This window comes from Cydia fagiglandana, chromosome 1, assembly GCF_963556715.1.
Source record: "Cydia fagiglandana chromosome 1, ilCydFagi1.1, whole genome shotgun sequence".
NCBI classification, from domain to species: domain Eukaryota; kingdom Metazoa; phylum Arthropoda; class Insecta; order Lepidoptera; family Tortricidae; genus Cydia; species Cydia fagiglandana.
Window position 1 is genome coordinate 3,118,930 of NC_085932.1, and position 20,768 is coordinate 3,139,697.

Here is a 20,768-nt window from a genome sequence, read left to right on the forward strand (position 1 = left end):
TATACGGGAATAATTTCGTGTAGGTACTTGTTTTATTGTAAAATAGTTACCAAACTGAATTAAAAATACACAAGTAGGTAGGTAGTTACTAATGTTACACTCGTTTCTGTTTTTACAATTTTTACCTAGAAACATTCCCGCACCCAAAACTCCCCGTTATGTTTATTACAAATTCGGAATGTCGGTCTCACGACGTAGCTGCGTCATCGATCACACAAAATAATCGGCCACAAGCAAGTAACACCTTCATTTGACAGTAACAATGCTAATTTTGTTAACATATAACTCAAATATTACGTTTGTTTGACATTCTTCTTTGTCCAACGTCCATTCAAAGAAAAATGCACTATGTGTCGTGTAAATAAGATTTAAATTTGAAACTCGTCTCGTCATCAGTTGAGGAAGAATTTATTTATTTGTCTATTCGGAGACCAACAGCTGTAAACATGACTAAAGGTTTTATAAATGTACTACAATACGCAAATTGTTCCGTGTGTTGTGTAGTATTCCTATTTCTACCATTGATACCATTGTCAACACTATTAGCTGAGGCCCTATCGCGAGATAGTTATTTACGATACAAGTGCGTAAAAGAGAAAATTCGAAACGAGTGGCGATAAATTAAAACACGACCGAAGGGAGTGTTTTAAATCGACACGAGTTGCGAATTATCTATTCGCACGTGTATCGTACAACGTTTTACAGTACATATGGCCCTTTAAACTTTTGACATCGCACGAAAAGTGCTATTTTACGCACTAGTGCGGAAAAATAGGACCATATGTACTGTAAATGAAATTTCTGTATCTGCATTTATATCGCTCGAATATGCAAGAGCGATTGAGATGCAGATAAAGAAACTTCGTTTTTCGCGGTAGAGCCTTTGTAGACCTATTTGCAAGGACATTAGGCCTACAGATGGTCAGATAATGTTCCTGCTTAAATCCTGCTAGAAGGTGACTTGAGAAAAACATCATGGATTGGCTCCAGTTTTAGATATTTTATTGTAAAATGTCACACTCGAGATAGGCTATATTGTAATACATTCCAAACATACGGCAATATCTTTAGCATGTCTATTTAAATATAATAATTTATTTCATAGCGTATACTATATAAATCACAATTAATGGGTGATTCCGTGTTGGGATCAGAAATGACAAAAATGTTGAATTAAAATGGGAATCTAATTTTAAATAATTAAAGTCCGTTAAAAAGATATGAAGATGGTCACATATGATCATCTCATAAAAAAACACGGAATCGAGATAATTAAGCATATCGATCGTCATTTTCTTTTCGTTACGTTCACTTTAGTCCCATGTAAACTTTGTTAATGAATCGTCTTTATCACGTTGTCATTCCTTATCATAACCCCAGAATCACCCAGTATATACAGGGTGATTCAGGAGACGTGAGCAGGACTAACACTGCGCATTTCGTAAATTATAACCAACTGTTTCGTATCAGTATTAGTGAGGTTAACGTTAATTTTCTAGTCGTGTTGAAAAAAAAAAGTTATTAATTTATTTACGACATGCATGGTCACCCTACAATCAGAATAGTAAACTATCGATATTCTGTGTCAAATTTAATGTCATCACGGTCTGGTTACTTTTGAAAACTCGTATCTCACTCAAGTTTGACAGTTTATTTTCTTCGTAATCATAATGCTGTCATTACGGTTAAAGAGGTTTTATGTTTATTAATTAGGTCTTGTAGGGTGACCATGATTGTAGAGAATTAAATTTGCCTTCGCCAAAAAGTAAAAAAAATAGGAAAAAGTGTGGTTGTTTCACCTAAATACGACGGTGATCGGTCAATTATCAGTTACTGAGTATGCAGGATTAGTCCTGCTCACGTCTCATGAATCACCCTGTATGTAAATTAAAAATAAAAACTCCGTTACGTGACTACGTTTTTGCAATGACTTATTACGACTAGATAATATAACTGGGGAAACAGCCCTGTAGTTAAAATACTAGCAAATACTGCAAACCGTACGTAATTAGTGGTTTAAAACATTGAGAAGCGTTCCACCGGAAATGACATTAATGTAATAGAAGATTGTACAATGACAACATAAAACAACCTATTTTTAACCTCCGACGCAAAAAGAGGGGTTTTATACATTTGACGCCAATGTCTGTCTGTGGCATCGTAGATCTCCAACGAATGGACTGATTTCGATGCGGTTTTTTTACGTGAAAGCGAAGCGAAGTTTTCTTGCGGTGGCTCTTATCTTAGCTATGTTTCATAGAAATCGATCCAGCAGTTTGAAGAGTATCAGCTCGTTTCCAAAATGATGTATCATGTAAGGCATTTTTTGCATAAAATGGATTTTGTTGGTATACTACGCTATACATATATAGTAACAGCACCAGTCATGGGACATTTAAGAGGAAATTTGGAGTATTTATGATATTTCCCTTATACATGTAAATGGTCTACCGCTTAGCGTGTTAAAAGATGAAAGTCCTATCCGTCTTTCATGTTTTAGGCGTGTTGTATCAAAGATACTGCAATTAGTTTCCACATATTTAACAAATTAAAACTATGCTTTTTTTCTCCAGTCATGGACACCAAAGCTCCAGTAATGGGCCCCCGGTAATGGACGTGGATCCAGTAATGGGCCCCCTATAATGGACATTGCTCTATCAGTATAAAATGTTGAAATGGGGAATAAGTTACGGCAAAAAAATCAATTTTTGGTATAAGCTTTTATCGCTGAATGTATTTTTCTTTCCACAGCCAATTATTATTGTATTAGATCCATCGAGACAATTCTAAAATACCCAAACACAATTAGTTAGGGTTTATTGCGATAAAGTTCCCATGACCACCTCCTGTCTCCATCATCAGATCAGGTCCATATATGTTATCATAATATTGCATTATCATCCGATTTGCATACTTAATTACGTACTTACACGAAATTTCAACTGAATCGGAAATCGAAAAGTGGCTCAAATTCAGCTACCAAGATTGGACCCACACTAACTAACAGGGCACGTTAAATAAAAGTTTGTAAAAACGATATTAATTTATCCGAAGTCCGAGAATACCTCCTGATTGACATATTTCGTAACTACATTTTACTTTTCTATTGTTTAAACATGAAATTATGGCATGGCAAGCATTATTCTGTCAATTGTCCCATTATAGGAGACACGCAGTTTTACAGCTCCTATAATGGGATTGAGCCAAATACCCCTATTTTTTTACATCTGTGGAGTCACAACATAGTGTGTTGTATACCTTATCTCATGGTAAATGCAATTAACAAAACACATTCTAGTTTTCATCAAGTATTAATTAATCAAAATTTAATAAATTAACTCAACTCTCTTAACGAGGTTGTTAAGAATTCGTAGTGGTATTTTTTTTCAGTGACACGACAACTTTTGGGTTGGCGCCATTTTCTTAAAAAACAACCAAACTTAATGAAACTTCAAACTGAAACAGCTCTAGGACTCTTATTTATGATAATATACAGCCAGTGTTTATAAACTAACTTTTAGATACTTATTTTAGAGGAATTATGTTTTTTTGTCCCATTACTGGTTCCACGTCCATTATAGGGTATACTACTATATGGGTTTTTTAAATCTTTAATTTAATACCTACGTATACACTATATATACTCATATTTGAGGCACTTAAACGAGCTGCCAGGCGAGAGCAGATGTAGATCGAGTATAAAATGTGTAGGTATACACTCTTATGTCCACTCTGCTTTTCATTTCGATTGGGAGAAGAGGCATTTTTAATACTTCTGACAAAGATAAAAAGCTAATATTTATAAATAGATACTCCTATTCATTCCTATTTTGCATTTGGGTGGAACGCTTATACACAAAATACTACTAGCATATTCACTCTCTATCGCGTTACATATATCACAATAGTGCGTAACATCGACGTACAACATGTATTACATGTTTTTCTAATATCAATTATCGAATGGAGAAAGTCGGATCGGAACGAAATAAAGTCTTAGAAAATGTAATGTTGTTAATTTCGAAAACTTACAACCTTATAGCTGTGCGTTACCATTTTACATACTACTTTTTTTCTCACATACGTTAGAATAAAAGCGAACTTGAAAAAATTAAAATTAAGAATTATCGCTATGTTACATAATCCTTTTAAATTTGTGATGATAGCTGCAGATTCAAACATGCGCATTGGAATGAAAATATAACTATTGCATCATTTGGCTGTATTTCATTTGAGCAAGTTTCTACGATAATAGATTCTTCAGAAAAAATATTTTTAATTTGTTTGGCATATTTTAGGCGTATTTGTTACGTATAATGTTTTTAGTTGATAGATCATACTTTTAATGTGAAGTTTCATAAATTTTACTTTTTTTATCCAATTCTTATTTATCTTCAGAACATTTCATTAAACTATTTTTTATAATTATTAATACAATGTCACAACCTAAATATATTTGTATAAGAATATTTACTCAAATAATGACTTAATAACAAGCTCAAAACATAACAATGATTTAACTTAAGTGCATAACAAGTAGCATATTAAACAACAAAGTATACAGTAAACAAAATGGCGGGTGAAACAGGTACGCAAAACATTAATATTTGGTGTTCTAAAACTACTTTGGCTTGATATTCTCTGGCTGTATGGTATAGCAATAGCAACATCCATTGCAAGATTCCTACATACAAATTTCTGTCAAAGATAGGCGATAGGCGGCGTTCAAATGGTTAAATAGCTTCGTTGCTATGTAGCTACTCAATTATTGTACATAGAAAAACGCAATGGACCGCGTGTATAGCGACTTAAAATCTACTTGATGATATCTAAGAACTATTTAATGGGTTTTCTTAACTTTAAATATGTCTGAGTCTGTACGGATAGAGAATCACAGAATGTATTGGTTTCCTTATATTCCGCGACTTTTTACTCATAGACTAACAGTTGGTATAGATGTTTCTTAAAGAGGTTGCAATGCAAAAAAATGCCATTCCGAGCACAAAAGTGCGTCAAAAAAGAAAAATCCTTCCTACTTCGCTGGCCCAATATTACAGAGTTCTATGTAACATTTTCAAGATATTTGAAAATCGACTTAAAATCTTAGCTGAGGAATCATACTGAAACAAATATTAATAAAACAAATTTCAAAATAAATACATAGTCTCATGTTCGAACGGACCTTAGGTACTGAAAATCTTGATACGTTTGTATCTGCGAGAAATTAACGGTCCAATTCGAACAATGCTTATAAGATGTCACAGCGATACGACAGCGTTCTGTCATTGTGAAAAGTGACGTTTTGGTTGAAGAAATGTCACTTTTGACACTGACAGTTCGGTATCTCTATTTACATGTACGTATCCGTCTCCTCTGGTCATATACGTATTCGGTCTGGACGGATACGTATTCCAATGTAAAACATGAATAAATACGTACAAATGCGCATCTTCGTACCCGCACTCTCCGCTGCTGCCCCTCGTAGCCCCACTGGAGTGCGCCGAACCCTTCAGCGTGGCCTCAGCTAAAACCTTGCTCACTAAACCTACGCTCGCTGCTGACGCCAACCGCCAAATTAAGGGTCTGTTGCACCAAAACATCTGTCACCGATAAAACGTTTGCTAAATTTTGCTGTATCCTCTAGCTTCTCTATTATTCATGGCTGATTAACGTCAAGTGCGGTTGGCGCAACTGGGCCTATATTGGCTCAGTGCATGACTGTGGCGCCAGTCTAGTACTTAGGTGTGGAACATATTGTTGATTTGGCAGTCGGCAGCTGCCAAATAGTATGGAAAATTCGTCCCATTAAAAATTCATATTTTCATTCACCAACTCCGCACGTAGCCAATAGTCTCGGAGCGTGCTGTTGGCCCTAGGGTAAGGCGTTAATTGTTGGGGATGCGGTCCCTGAGGTACGAGAGTATTGAAGCGGTGCCCTTTTCCAAGATGGCGTGCCGCGGCTGCCGGAACACGTTACCCATCAGCTCTAGAGACCTGGAAATATACTTATGTTAGAAGAGCTGTAGTCTCTATCTTTAGGTATTTAATTAAATGTAAACAAAATCTACCCTCAAATGACTCCTTAAGCCAGTTGAGGGTAGATGAAAACATTACACATCAAATAATGTAGGTTTAAGTCAGGTCGTTCATTGACAGATCCAGGCGATTTTTTATTTGGTTGGTTAACCAATAAATGTTAAAACTACCCAAAAATATACATATTGTTTGTTACATACCGTAGGACAGTCAACGGTAAAAATATGGGTGTACAAATCATTTCAAAAATATGTCCCATAACTCTTACGTCAGTGAATTAAGGTGGTTCGCTTTTCATACAAAATTCAATCAAAGCTCATTAAGTAACTACACACTATTAGTACACAAATATTTCCGCATTTATCTTCTTTCGAATATTCGTTTGCGCGAAATTAACAGGAAAACAATGTTTCATACAGAAATCATGCAAAAATCATAGTTAACTTTTCATCAATTTTACGCATGTGTGTGTCACAAATGTCGTGTACAGATACATTTGCGACGTTGCCATACCATTTCCGACGTTGCCGGGCTGACCACGGCTCGAATTTGGAGTGCCGTCATGTTTAGTGCAATTTTGTTGACACTGATATTTGACAGGTAGTTAATTGACCTAAGCGAGAAGTTCGTCAGCTTAGCTAAGAACTATCATGGCGTGTTATGCAAACAGTCGCTTTTTTGCTTGCAAACGGAAGATTCCCGGTTCGATCCCCAGTCATTGTATGCTGGACATAACTTTTTGTATTTTTGTTACACCTAAATTTCGTATTGTTTTTTTATTTTTATTTAATTTTTCTTATTATCATAAATCGATTATTAAGTATGGGCTACACGTATTCTTTTATTTTTACAAAGATAGAAATTATACTCTACCTAATCTCTCTGATTTTTACAATCAGTGGCCTATTTTATAAAGCTACAAGTTACAATTTACAAGCGGAAGTCTCGTTCTAAAACATAGGGTTAGAAAGAGACTTCCGCTTGTAAATTGTAACTTGTAGCTTTATAAAATGGGCCACAGGACATCCTCACTGCAATAAAAACCGGGCAAGTGCGAGTCGGACTCGCGCACGAAGGGTTCCGTGCCATAATGCAAAAAAAAAAAAAACAAAAAAAAAGCAAAAAAAACGGTCACCCATCCAAGTACTGACCACTCCCGACGTTGCTTAACTTTGGTCAAAAATCACGTTTGTTGTATGGGAGCCCCATTCAAATCTTTATTTTATTCTGTTTTTAGTATTTGTTGTTATAGCGGCAACAGAAATACATCATCTGTGAAAATTTCAACTGTTAGCTATTACGGTTCGTGAGATACAGCATGGTGACAGACGGACGGACGGACGGACAGCGAAGTCTTAGTAATAGGGTCCCGTTTTACCCTTTGGGTACGGAACCCTAAAAAGAAGTGTATAAAATTTCCTGTGGTTAAAAATAATGGATTTTGTCTATGAATGAAAAACACAATTATTACTATAGTTTGTTTTTTTTAGCATTAGAAATAAGGTAAACAATCTTGACGTGTCTTTTAATTGAAAAACACATTTTAAAATAAGTTACGGCAAATATGTAACAATTATAAATCTAATACGATCATTTATATTCTTCTGCTTTCATAAGTAATCGTATTTGATTTTTAAAAAACCTGATAACACTGAGTATGTGGGGGAAGCGCTGCTGGCCTAGCGGAAAGCAATTCGGAGGTCGCGGGTTCTAACCCCGGCTCGTACCAATGATTTTTCGAACTTTTGTACGAAATAGCATTTGATACCTACCTATTTATACACCGATACCTATTTTTCGGTGAAAGAAAGCAATGTGAGGAAACCGGACTAATCCAAATAAGTTTACTCTCTGGGTTGGAAGGTCAGGGCAGTCGCTTTCGTAAAAACTAGTGCGCATGCCAATTCTGGGATTAGTTGCCAAGCGGAGATTGAATATCTGGGAGACCGACCAAAGCTTACAAAACATAAAAACTCAAAAATGCGCGTTTTCTCATAGACCTAGCTAAGAGATCAAACCCCTTATAGCAAATTTCATCGAAATCGTTAGAGCCGTTTCTGATACCATCCAAATATATAAATAAATAATTATATATCTAATAATTGCTCGTTTAAAGGTAAGATAACACAAAGGAGAAACAAAAAGAAATTACCTACTCGCACCAGTCTTGAACCCCAATCCTCTTGCACGTATTTCCACGAACATACCGTTACGCTATTGCAACATACTTACGTTGAGTGAAATTGTCTACTACAAGTATCACGGAAACACTGTTTGCATGTGTGAGTAATAGTAGGAAAAAGCGTGACAGCAACACTCCGTCGAATTAAAAAGGTGGTTTTTGCACAATGAAGTATTCAATGTTTATTTTAATAGTTCAATATTTACTTAAAGAGTGCGCGAAACATACTTTTAAGTATACAAATACCAAGACCATTTCACAAAAAAATAAAATCTGAAATTTTGCAAAAGTGGTGCCATCTAGCGAGAGTTAAGTTTTGAGTAACCTAGGCGAACCACCTTAAGAACTATAGGACATATTTTTGAGTAAGTTGTCTACACCCATATTTTTACCGTTGACTGGACATACTGATCCAGTATTTATGGTTAGTGTAAGTAAAGAAAATGCCAACTAACTTTGGTCTCACAGACTTTAAATGAGAAACCACAATTGTGGTCTCAATATATGGCAAAATATTGCATTAAAAACAGTAAAGTATTTTTCTTCCATACAATTAGTTTTAGATTTTGAATTAAGTGGTCATTTCATTATAGAGTGCATCAATCATGACTAAAAAAAAAATACCTGAGGTGTGTGAAGTTGCCCAGCTCTGGTGGCACGCTAGCGAGGTCTAACACAGCGAGGCGGGGCAGCTTCGCCAGCGCGTCTGATGTTGACCTCGCTGGTGTTCTGTCAGTACATACCTGAGGTGTGTGAAGTTGCCCAGCTCTGGTGGCACGCTAGCGACGTTGTTGTTAGCGAGGTCTAGCACAGCGCGGCGGGGCAGCTTCGCCAGCGCGTCTGATGTTGACCTCGCTGGTGTTCTGTCAGTACATACCTGAGGTGTGTGAAGTTGCCCAGCTCTGGTGGCACGCTAGCGACGTTGTTGTTAGCGAGGTCTAGCACAGCGAGGCGGGGCAGCTTCGCCAGCGCGTCTGATGTTGACCTCGCTGGTGTTCTGTCAGTACATACCTGAGGTGTGTGAAGTTGCCCAGCTCTGGTGGCACGCTAGCGACGTTGTTGTTAGCGAGGTCTAGCACAGCGCGGCGGGGCAGCTTCGCCAGCGCGTCTGATGTTGACCTCGCTGGTGTTCTGTCAGTACATACCTGAGGTGTGTGAAGTTGCCCAGCTCTGGTGGCACGCTAGCGACGTTGTTGTTAGCGAGGTCTAGCACAGCGCGGCGGGGCAGCTTCGCCAGCGCGTCTGATGTTGACCTCGCTGGTGTTCTGTCAGTACATACCTGAGGTGTGTGAAGTTGCCCAGCTCTGGTGGCACGCTAGCGACGTTGTTGTTAGCGAGGTCTAGCACAGCGCGGCGGGGCAGCTTCGCCAGCGCGTCTGATGTTGACCTCGCTGGTGTTCTGTCAGTACATACCTGAGGTGTGTGAAGTTGCCCAGCTCTGGTGGTACACTGGCGATGTTGTTGTTTGCGAGGTCTAACACAGCGAGGCGGGGCAGCTTCGCCAGCGCGTCTGATGTTGATCTCGCTGGTGTTCTGTCAGTACATACCTGAGGTGTGTGAAGTTGCCCAGCTCTGGTGGTACACTGGCGATGTTGTTGTTTGCGAGGTCTAACACAGCGAGGCGGGGCAGCTTCGCCAGCGCGTCTGATGTTGATCTCGCTGGTGTTCTATCAGTACATACCTGAGGTGTGTGAAGTTGCCCAGCTCTGGTGGTACACTGGCGATGTTGTTGTTAGCGAGGTCTAACACAGCGAGGCGGGGCAGCTTCGCCAGCGCGTCTGACGAGACGTTGATCTCGCTGATCTTGTTCTCAGCCGCCAGTAGAATCTCGAGGTTCTCCAGCGAGTATACGCAATGTGGGATGTTGGTGAACCTATAAATAATAAGTGGGGTTTGCATTATCATCTCAAATAAGGAATTTTAAATTTGAATTAAGTAGGTTATTTATTGTTTCATGAAATCTTCAATTTGGAGTGGTAATAATAACATCTAATGGATCAAGTTAGAAATCTGAAAACCCTTCTATTGTAATGACGAACTCTATCAGATCGTTATTGGTGCTTTAAAATAGCTCGGCGGTAAACTTAGACAAGAAAGTCGCTTGAAGGCAACATAAACTACTAACATACAGGATGACTGCGCTAGTTAGCCTTGTGGTTCGAAGACAGTGCTGCCCTGTCACTATATACGTATAAGGTAAATGGTGACTGCGCCAGTTAGCCTTACTTGTTGTTGGATATGATGAGCTCCCTCAGATCCTTCAAAGCCTCCAGCTCTGGCGGCAGCTGGCTCAGGCTGTTCTTACTGATATCCAGGAGTTGCAGGTGCTTGCATTGCCCCACCTCGGCGGGCAGTTCGGTCAAGTGGTTCGAGGATAAGACGAGTTGCGATAGCGTTTCTCGTACGATACTTAAGCTAAAAACATAATCATAACAGTAAATGAGAATCTGATTTTCTACAATGGGGTTGGACGGTCAAAATATTTAATCCCTAGAATTGTGTTAAATTTTTGTTTTTTTAATGGAATTTTATACCCTGCATGCCAGCACTATAAGTCAAGTCTCATAGAAATAGGGACAAGCTATGATGACGCTATCTATGCAAACCTTTGACAGTTGCTAACCCCATTTATTTAATCGCGTCTTTGTGACGATCGGACTAGTCTAAAAGTTTTTTACTATTCACAGGTTTATTGAACTAATTAGGGACTTGGTTAGTATTGCTAAGAGTCGTCTGCTACTGAATAGTCTGCTAAAAGGGACAGCAAAATAGCATATAGGTTTCTCTGTCCTTATCAGCAAAAAGTATCTGACGGAAAGGTACAAGTAAAGTAAGAATCATAGTGAAGGTTTCATGGCACGAGGGCTGAACAAACTTTCCTTACGAATGAAACACCAGCCAACATAAGGAAACCGCTCAACATTTTTATCTTATTACTTTGCCACTTTTGTGGATATGTGACGTTCCACGGCAAAAGGTACCTTATGGCGGCTAGCGCTTATGTCGCATAGCGCCGCAGTAATATTGGAGCGGCGTTAATAATAGCGTAAGCGCCAACCGCCATAAGGTACCTTTACCTGTGGGATATCACATATAATGTCACTTTCTCATCCGACTTTGACGAATAAAGAGCCTTTACAAGCTGGTGTTTAAATTAAGTTTTTATTATTAATTACAGCGCCCTTACCCTGTAGGCACTTGCGTCAAACTGTTCCTGGATATGTCGACGATGTGGACCTGCGCCTCGGCCGCGTTCCGGAACACCTCCTCGGGGAGCGTCGTCAATCCTCGGCCGGGCACCATCAACGCTTGGCTCTTCTTCAGTGTGAACCTTCAGGAAATTAAACAATATAGTTCGTTTTTTTAGCATTAGAAAGAAGGTAAGCGATCTTGATATGTCTTTTAATCTTGAAACATAATGATTTCCTCATATCTATGAGGAAAAGCCGCAAACGGTACAACACCATCTAGTGTGATATTTGGTAAACTTCTTTTAAAATTTTTACTTGTCCGACCATTGGTCTTCATTGACCCTGGTTTCGACCAGGATCTCCTCGATCTTGGGGTCACAAATAGAGCCCATAATAATATATATGTATCAACAAAGGAACTTCATCGTGCAGACAATTCCCCAACCCCTACATTCAATTCCAATAGAAAAGTCGTTAGCGCGATGTAGAAATCGCCGCGCTCGGTACAGCGCTATCTAGCGTGATATTTGGTAAACCTGTTCATATGAAAGTAAACTTACTTGTCCGGCCACTGGTCATCATTGACCCTGGTTTCGACCAGGATCTCCTCGATCTTGCGGTCACAAATAAAGCCCATAATATATACCAACAAAGGAACTTCATCATGCAGACAATTTCCCAATTCCTACATTCAATTCCAATAGAAAAGTCGTTAGCGCGATGTAGAAATCGCCGCAATCGGTACAGCGCTATCTAGCGTGATATTTGGTAAACCTGTTCATATGAAAGTAAACTTACTTGTCCGGCCACTGGTCTTCATTGACCCTGGTCTCGACCAGGATCTCGTCGTGCATGCGGTCGCGGAGGAACTTCATCATGCGGTCGGTGCCGCCGCGCATCACGTCCTGCCGCACGAAGGACAGCTTGTTGCCCTCCATGCTGACGCTTTGGAGTTGGGTTAGGAGGTATAGCGCCATCTAGCGTGACATTTGGTAAACCTGTTAACTTACTTGTCCGGCCACTGGTCTCCACTGACTCTGGTCTCGACCAGGATCTCCTCGTGCATGCGGTCGCGGAGGAACTTCATCATGCGGTCGGTGCCGGCGCGCATCACGTCCTGCCGCACGAAGGACAGCTTGTTGCCCTCCATGCTGACGCTTTGGAGTTGGGTTAGGAGGCCGAAGTTTTTGGGTAGTCTAAAAAACGGGAACACAACTTAAAAATAATAGTTAGCAGAAAAGACGCGATCGGCTACAGCCCAATATCAACTTTCGTGCATTCGAGCAAGGTTCACATGACGCGGCGCCCGCGATACGCGCGGCGTTCAAAAGGTTAAAACTATAGGCACATAGTCTCCTGTCTCTCGTACTAACAGATACATATACAAATACGTATTTAATGAGTCCGTCTAAGGGTGGTATTCCACCTGTCCAAGTTCTTTGTCCAATGTGTATTGCGTCTCACTTTTTTTTTTCACATTGAGACGCAATGACATTGGACAAAGAAATTTGACAGGTGGATTACCAGATTACCATCCTAAGCTAAATCTGCACAGACGCTAAAAGTAACAAGGTGTGGAAGTGCCACAATGAACATCATACTTTCGTAGGAAATTAGCGTTATGATGGCATTTTGATACTCTTTCATTGTAAAGTCTATGCCCCGTTAGTTTGTTCCGATTTTTGGTAGGATTCGTGCTAATACAATTCCCCAGGCTAGAGTATAAATAGGTTATTATTGAGTTAATGAATAAGCAGTTTTTGAACTAGTCATGAATTGCGAGAGGTGAGACTAAGGTCAATTACTGACCAGGAGGCCAAATTGCAACTACATATCTATATTTAGCTGGTAACATGTGTTAGTTTTTAGGGTTCCGTACCCAAAGGGTAAAACGGGACCCTATTACTAAGACTTCGCTGTCCGTCCGTCCGTCCGTCCGTCCGTCACCAGGCTGTATCTCACGAACCGTGATAGCTAGACAGTTGAAATTTTCACAGATGATGTATTTCTGTTGCCGCTATAACAACAAATACTAAAAACAGAATAAAATAAAGATTTAAATGGGGCTCCCATACAACAAACGTGATTTTTGACCAAAGTTAAGCAACGTCGGGAGTGGTCAGTACTTGGATGGGTGACCGTTTTTTGTTTGCTTTTTTTGTTTTTTTTTTTTTTTTGCATTATGGTACGGAACCCTTCGTGCGCGAGTCCGACTCGCACTTGTCCGGTTTTTCATCTTCTTTTGTTATTGGTTATTGACAACAAGCTGATTGTAATTTGTTTATACCACGACGGTGGCAAATACGCGTACAGACCGCCTGACGGCGAGCTGACGCCAGTGTACTGGACTCTCAGCTCTATTGAGGTCATAAGCACATTGTCGACTCTTTATCGATATACAAACACGATATATTGATTGATACAATGATTTTTTGACAGGTTTAAGAACAATACAGTGCATCGAGTGTAATATAAATACTGTTAAATACTGAAAAGACGATTCACAAACACAACACTATCTTTCGGAGCATGCCCCGTCATTAGCTCTTGGCGTGCGCCATGTTGGATTTACGCAGTCCTATCGATAGCGTCGCTGAGATTTGGTTATGCATTTTATAAAAAATTCTATCGGAGCTCAGTGTTCCGTATAAGTTATTAATACTTACTTGTTTAGACTGTTGTTGCCAAGGTCTAGTCGTTTCAGCTTTCTTAGCAAAGCGACATTCTCTGGTAACACCTCCACTTGGTTGTCTCTGATGTTCAGCACGTTCAGGTGTTGCATTTGATCACAAAACTCTTCCGTTATTTCCTAAAGGGTGAATCAAGTAAGCAGCTGCCATGTTATAATTGCCTGATTCTACTTATCTGTCTACTTGTTTGTTGTATTACGTGTAAAAAAATGTAACGGGGTATTTTCTTATAGATTGATTGTATTGGTTCACATCGCACATGCAATCACATTTACGGAAATGAGTCTAAAAATATATTATCAATCAACAAAAACTCATTAAAAAGAGGTAAATTGACTGATATAATTTGTATGTGTGATAAACATATCAAAACGATTTAGAGATGTGTAAACATAAGGATCAAACTTTGGACACAGTCAAAATAGTAGGTACAGTTGGTCAAGCAGATCTTGTCAGTAGAAATAAGCGGCAAATTTGAAAAATGTATAGGCGCGAAGGGATATCGTCTCATAGAAAATTTGAATTTCGCGCCTTTTTTACTGGCAAGTTTTGATTGACCATTATTATTTTTTTATTTTATAATTTATATAATCACATGGAAATTACCTTAATGTAGTTATTAGCCAAATATATTTCCTTTAAAGCTGTACAACCATAGAAGTCCGGTAACTGTTGAATATCATTGTGGTTCGCGTCTAGCATTTCCATTCGTCTGAGCTCCCCCAGTGCGGGCAGCGAGCGTAGATTGTTATGGCTTATATTCATTTTCTTTAGGTCTAAAATTAAATAAAACTTTTGTAAAAACAGACACGGGACTTCTCGCCTTCTCTCCTCTTCACGACAGTTCAAGAAACCGAGAAAGTACTAGCTTCTGGGGGCCGATTTTTGAATTTCGACCGCTCGATTCAGTGTATTTCGTTCAATAATATCTCCAATACTATGCATTTAAATTCTACTAATAGAATTGAAAACAAGTGGTGTTTACCACTCGATTCCCAATTTTTATCGCTTGTATTTCAAAAATTAGCATTTCACCGTTTTCGAGTGACGAAATCGAGCGATAGAAAATTAAAAAATCGGCCCCCTGCACGCGACTTTGTCTATGTCAATGACGATTTCCGTAATGAACGCTATCCGATTTCTTTCCCCGGGACTCAAACAAAATTTCATCTAAATCAGTTCAGCGGTTTCAGCTTGAAGAGGTAACATACAGACAAACTGAACCTTCGCATTTACAATCAAGTTATAAGAAGGTGATTATTGGAGTATTCCAACGCGATAGTGGTCCATATCAAAATCGCAATCGCAAATGAATGCACCATAAACCGTAACCGATATCCGCGTCCGTCTGAGTAAATAAGTGGCGAAGCGTGTCTAAAGACCGTGGGATTTACCTAAAGTATTGAATAAAACCACTCGACCGCGCGTGTTATGCAAACTCCATATGAATAACAAATAGCAACAAGAAATGAATGGGTAATTGTGTTAATTTATTTTCAATAAATTAACACAACACCCGTGCAGATTAGCAACGTTAATAGCAAACCTTCTGAGACTCAGACATATTAAATACCTACTACCGTCTGCCTGCAACTTCGTCCGCGTGGAATTAGTATAGTATCCCCCCCAATCCCACTTCCATACTAAATTCAATTGATCATTTTATAAAGGGGATTCGACTTTAAAACGTGTGCGACGCGTTTTATTATATTTTAACCTCTTGGTTTTAAAACAAAACAAATTCAACTCTATTTTCTAATACTGTTGATTCAAATTCAATTGCCAATTGTCTTTGTATGATGTTCCGCTTTAGTTAGTTTTTTTTAGCATTAGAAAAAGACTACGCGATCTTGACGTGTTTTTTAATTGAAATATAAATATCGTATATGATTCATAATTGTTACATATTTGCCGTGACTTATTTTTAAAAAGTATTTTTCAGTAAAAAGACACGTCAAGATTGTTTACTTTTATTCTATAGTTCGTTTTTTTTAGCATTAGAAAGAACTTGCAAGAAGGTAAGCGATCTTGACATATTTTTTAATTGAAAAACGCTTTTTAAAAATCAAAAACGATTACTTATGAAAGCTGAAGAATATAAATGATCGTATTAGATTCATAAAGGTTGCATATTTGCCGTGACTTATTTTTAAAAAGTATTTTTCAATTAAAAGACACATCAAGATTGTTTACCTTATTTCTAATGCTAAAAAAAACGAACCATAATGCTAAGAAAACGAACTATAGAGGATAAAATAGTGTTTACCTCTTAAATTGACGATGTCAGGCGGTAGCTCCTGGAGCTGGTTGTGTGACAGATTGAGCTCGACTAAGCGCACTAGGTAGCCCATGCCCGGGGGCAGGGCGGCCAGTTTGTTGTTGGACAGATCCTACAATTTTAACACATTGTTATTATTATATTTCTCATAACAGCAGTCTTAGTTCTGGAAAAAATATAAGGCAGTTATCGCACCGTCGCCTCGTTCGGATGCGACGCCAGTTATAAGCGTCTATTTTATATGTATTACATATTATATTAGACTACATGTTTTCCAAATAGACTTTTTTGGTAATTTATTTGTTATAGTTGAGGGAGAAACTCTAGAGAGGCCATTAGAAAACAGACTGATTTTAACTACATTCCCTATAAATTTTAAAATAATGCTGTATTTTACTACTGTCATATCATAACTGTTGCTTTAAATTAAATGATAAATCTTTTACTTTAATTATCTATTACATACCAGAAAGGTCAACATGACCAAATCGCCAAAGTCAGGTGGTATCTTCTCGAGCTGGTTGTGAGCGAGGCTGAGCCACCGGAGCTCACTGAGCCGGAAGAATGAACTTGGCAGAGCTGCCAGCTTGTTATGGTTCAGGCTCAGGTTAGACAGGTTTTTCAGCTCACCTATTTCCTCTGGCAGGGAGGTTAGTGCATTGTCATGAAGCTGAAATTTTTGAACATAGCTAGCAAATAAGCTGAATAAAATTACCAAAACTTAACTTTGGCATATACAATTGTACAGTCAGGGAATTTAGTTCCAGTGCTATTTCGTACTGACAAATAGTATGATGTCCCTAAGTCACAATAGTATGAGGTCCCTAGGGACTTTCATTGAATAATTCCGTACACGGCGGGAAGAAGTTGATATCTGTCAGGAAAACATTGAAGAAATTTGAACCTTATGTAATTTAATTTTAAGTTCAAATTTCTTCAGTAGAATATCTCGAGTTATCAACTTCTTCCCGCTGTGTAAGGACTTGTACTTTTTAATATAATTGGATATAATTTTAATTTTACTGTAAATATTATTTTTAAAGAGAAATGTCTGTTAATAAAATTGTAATATAAGCTGGAATCTTAAAAACTGTATTAAAGCTGTATTTCGGGTTAAACTGAATATTCAGCAGATTCCGAAAATGGACTCTGATATGATTGGATTAGTTTTATGATTGATTTACACATATTTCATTGCTCAAATAATATTATTATTGACTTTTATAATACATTATGTTAAATTGAATTTAATATCACCCTACCTTTAAAGTGACAAGGTCCTGCAAGAGTTTGACATCGGGAGGAATGGAGGCGATGGCATTGGAGCTGAGATCCAGGAACTTCAGCGGCTCACTGTTCCACCAGTTGTGCCGGTCCTCTCGGGCAAAATCCACTTCTTTCGTCTCGTCTAATACCAGCTCCTCTATTTTCCACACATTTTCTGGGACTGAAATATATTAAAAATAATTAAAACGGAAATTTACTATGAGGAAATAATGATGATAGTTTGAAATTAAAGGTAAATTAAGTTTTTGTAAGAGTTAATCTTAATAATCTTTACTATAATATTATAAATATCATAATCCTCTTAAGACCATGGATTCAAATTCAAAAACAAAACATCTACTTCGGAGTCTCAGGAGGAAATGCCATAACTTATAAAATTTTAATACATACTTTGGAACGGAGTTAAAATTAGCCAATTATAGAAAATAGAATATTTATTTAGACACTTCAAATGTATTATTTCATTACACCGCACATTTTATGACATAGAAATAAAAAAACAAAATCCTATTTATCATTCAATTAATGTAAAGCTGTAAAGGCAAATTCCTACAACAGTCTCCACCCAACCTGTACTTCCTGTGTCAGCGAGTGTTTACAATAATGCGCAGTAGGAAGTAATTAACCAGCGAATATCAGTCAGGAAGTCACTCACCAGTTCCCAGGCCGCGCTGGCTCAGGCTGAGCTGCCCCGTACGCTTAGCCGACTTAATCAGACCATTCGTCAATACACCCTCATCTGCCTTTTTATCTTGAAGGTGGAAAAATGATTTATCACACACTTTTATGCGCGATTTTGTATGGGGTCTACGAGACATGTTTAAAAACAAACGAAAATTCTAGTGTACAGCAAACTACTTGTTACAAAAAATGTTCACGTTAGAATACAGCTATAAACACTTGCAAATGAACTAGGAATTTATTAAAATAAACATTGTCCCTGAACAGTGAACGACTTGCCTAAACGACGAAGTTCACTACTGTACGTCAATGTCAAACTAGCGATGGGCGAGTCGAGTTATCTGATTCGAATAATCCGAATCAACCTACAGATGAGTTGATTCGAATCAAGACTATTGGCAATCCGAATCAACTCGGCCACTAAACTGACTGGTAACTTGGTATCCGATCCGCTGACTCGGCGAATGAATCGCCAATTCACCAACTCTCCGAGCCGAGTCAACGCTACGCTAAGGCCATTCAAAAATAAACCTTAATTCGATAGCCCGAAGGTTCTTTTTACAACAACTGCCGCTTGATTCGCCGTTTCAATTCGAGTTGAGTGGTACTATGACCATTCAAAAATAAACCTTAATTCCGTAGCCCGAAGGTTCTTTTTACAACAACTGCCGCTTGATTCGGCATCCCGAGTCGAGTTCACTGGTAGTATGGCCATTGAAAAATAAACCTTAATTCGGTGTCCTGAAGGTTCTGTTTACAACAACTGCCGCTTGACTCGTTTGCGGCTCCGCGGCCCGTGACCTTGTCGCGAACCACGCAAACCGTCGAGTCGAGTCAGTTCGAATTTCAACTCGGATCAGTGGCCGAATCGATTCGAATGATTCGAATCGAAAAAAAGTGGACTCGTCACATCGCTACAGTCAAACCTCAAATCAAAACATGCAGGAGACGTTTTTAGTATCCTTAAATGTAAACGCGTACATAAAACTAGCAATTCGTTATTTATCGTTATAAAAATTAGTAAGATTTACCCAATTTATTTCTTATTTCTAATTTCTCTAATTTACATGTCCAGTAACCGATTTCTCATTATTTTATGATGATTGCGTAAATAATATGTGTTGCTATATAGTACTGCCTAATAAAGTACTTAGTTATGACTTAGTTAAAAACGTCTTTACACTGATGTTACCAGCATACAAAATACTGATCAAAAATAATCGATTAGTTGGAATCGATTCAGAATCTGGAATTCAAAAACTAAAATCTGTCAAACAACTTTGTCAGTACAACAAGGCGCGAAATTCAAATTTTCTATGGGACGATAATCATTCGCGCCTACATTTTTTAAATTTGCTGCTTTTTTCTACTGACAGAAATAAATGGCTTGCCAAACTTTAGGTAAATTACGCCGTTTACACTTTCCTTTGCTCTTAATCTTCGTGACTCGTGTTGCTACCGGTATGATGCCGGAAATGTTGTCATGGCATGAGTGTTTATATTTACACTATGTTTAACTATGACCTACCCAGCCCACCTTCTTAAAGCGGAAAATTGTACTTATACGGTGTATAATTATGTTGTCGAATTCCTCGAAAATGATTGGTTCCTTTTTATCCAAAATTCTCGATAGAGCCGCCTACTGATTAACTTAGGTACACCCAGTAAAAGTTATTGTAGGTACTAACTAATATCTATACCTCTACGGCGGAATAAAGACATCCGTATCGGAATAAAAAGAGACTATATTTTACCATATATGACTCACCTCCGAAGTAATTGTGAAATTCTTTAGGTGAATTTAACTCGTTGTGATCATGCATCATGTTACAATTTAACATGGTTCCGGTCCTAATCCATCAGCTTAAATAGATGTTGCAATTTCCCCTACAAAAGTAACCATTCTATAATGTAGGTACTTATTAAACATTATGAACAGGTACCTAGGTACAGTAGGTACTACCTACCTACCTGATTATATGCAGGTCGGTTGGGGTAAAAGAAATGGGCGCCGTTCTTGGGACTTAGAAAATTTAAGTGTCTTTTTTAGGTAGTACCTAGTACCTACCTACTACCTTGCATACATTCTTATTTCTTTCTTACCTAATGAAAATGTGTCAATTTCATCGCGTTGCCAGTGGAATCTTAAGCCGTTAGAACTTTTTGTGTTTTGCGTGTAATTAATTACAATTTTATAGTTAGGGTGACATTGTGTTATGTTATGTGACATTGGCATAATTTCTTTTTTTTATCAAAAGTTAGACATAACATGACATAACGAACATTAAACAACTGTACCGCTATTCGGAACCTAATAATAATATTGAGAGTGGCAACACTGTTGACGGTCGTATTGTCCTTTTCTATCATATACGTCCCTCTCTCTCCCACACTCCCACCACACAGCAGTTTGCTTTTTGGCG

The 20,768-nt window shown here is 38.3% G+C and overlaps 1 protein-coding gene across 1 annotated transcript; it reads right to left on the reverse strand.

Annotated features, from left to right (window-relative positions):
* Positions 1 to 985: 985 nt before the first annotated feature.
* LOC134675456 (leucine-rich repeat-containing protein 40-like) lies at positions 986 to 18,924 on the reverse strand. The gene is made up of 11 exons (XM_063533756.1): positions 18,320 to 18,924; positions 17,640 to 17,824; positions 16,844 to 17,047; positions 16,366 to 16,489; positions 14,706 to 14,875; positions 14,076 to 14,218; positions 12,420 to 12,605; positions 11,406 to 11,549; positions 10,445 to 10,633; positions 9,900 to 10,091; positions 986 to 5,994 (listed from the first exon to the last, which is right to left on the reverse strand). Exons 1-11 carry the CDS (start codon positions 18,480 to 18,482, stop codon positions 5,886 to 5,888), a joined length of 1,809 nt encoding a protein of 602 aa, XP_063389826.1. The 5' UTR covers positions 18,483 to 18,924; the 3' UTR covers positions 986 to 5,885.
* Positions 18,925 to 20,768: the final 1,844 nt, after the last annotated feature.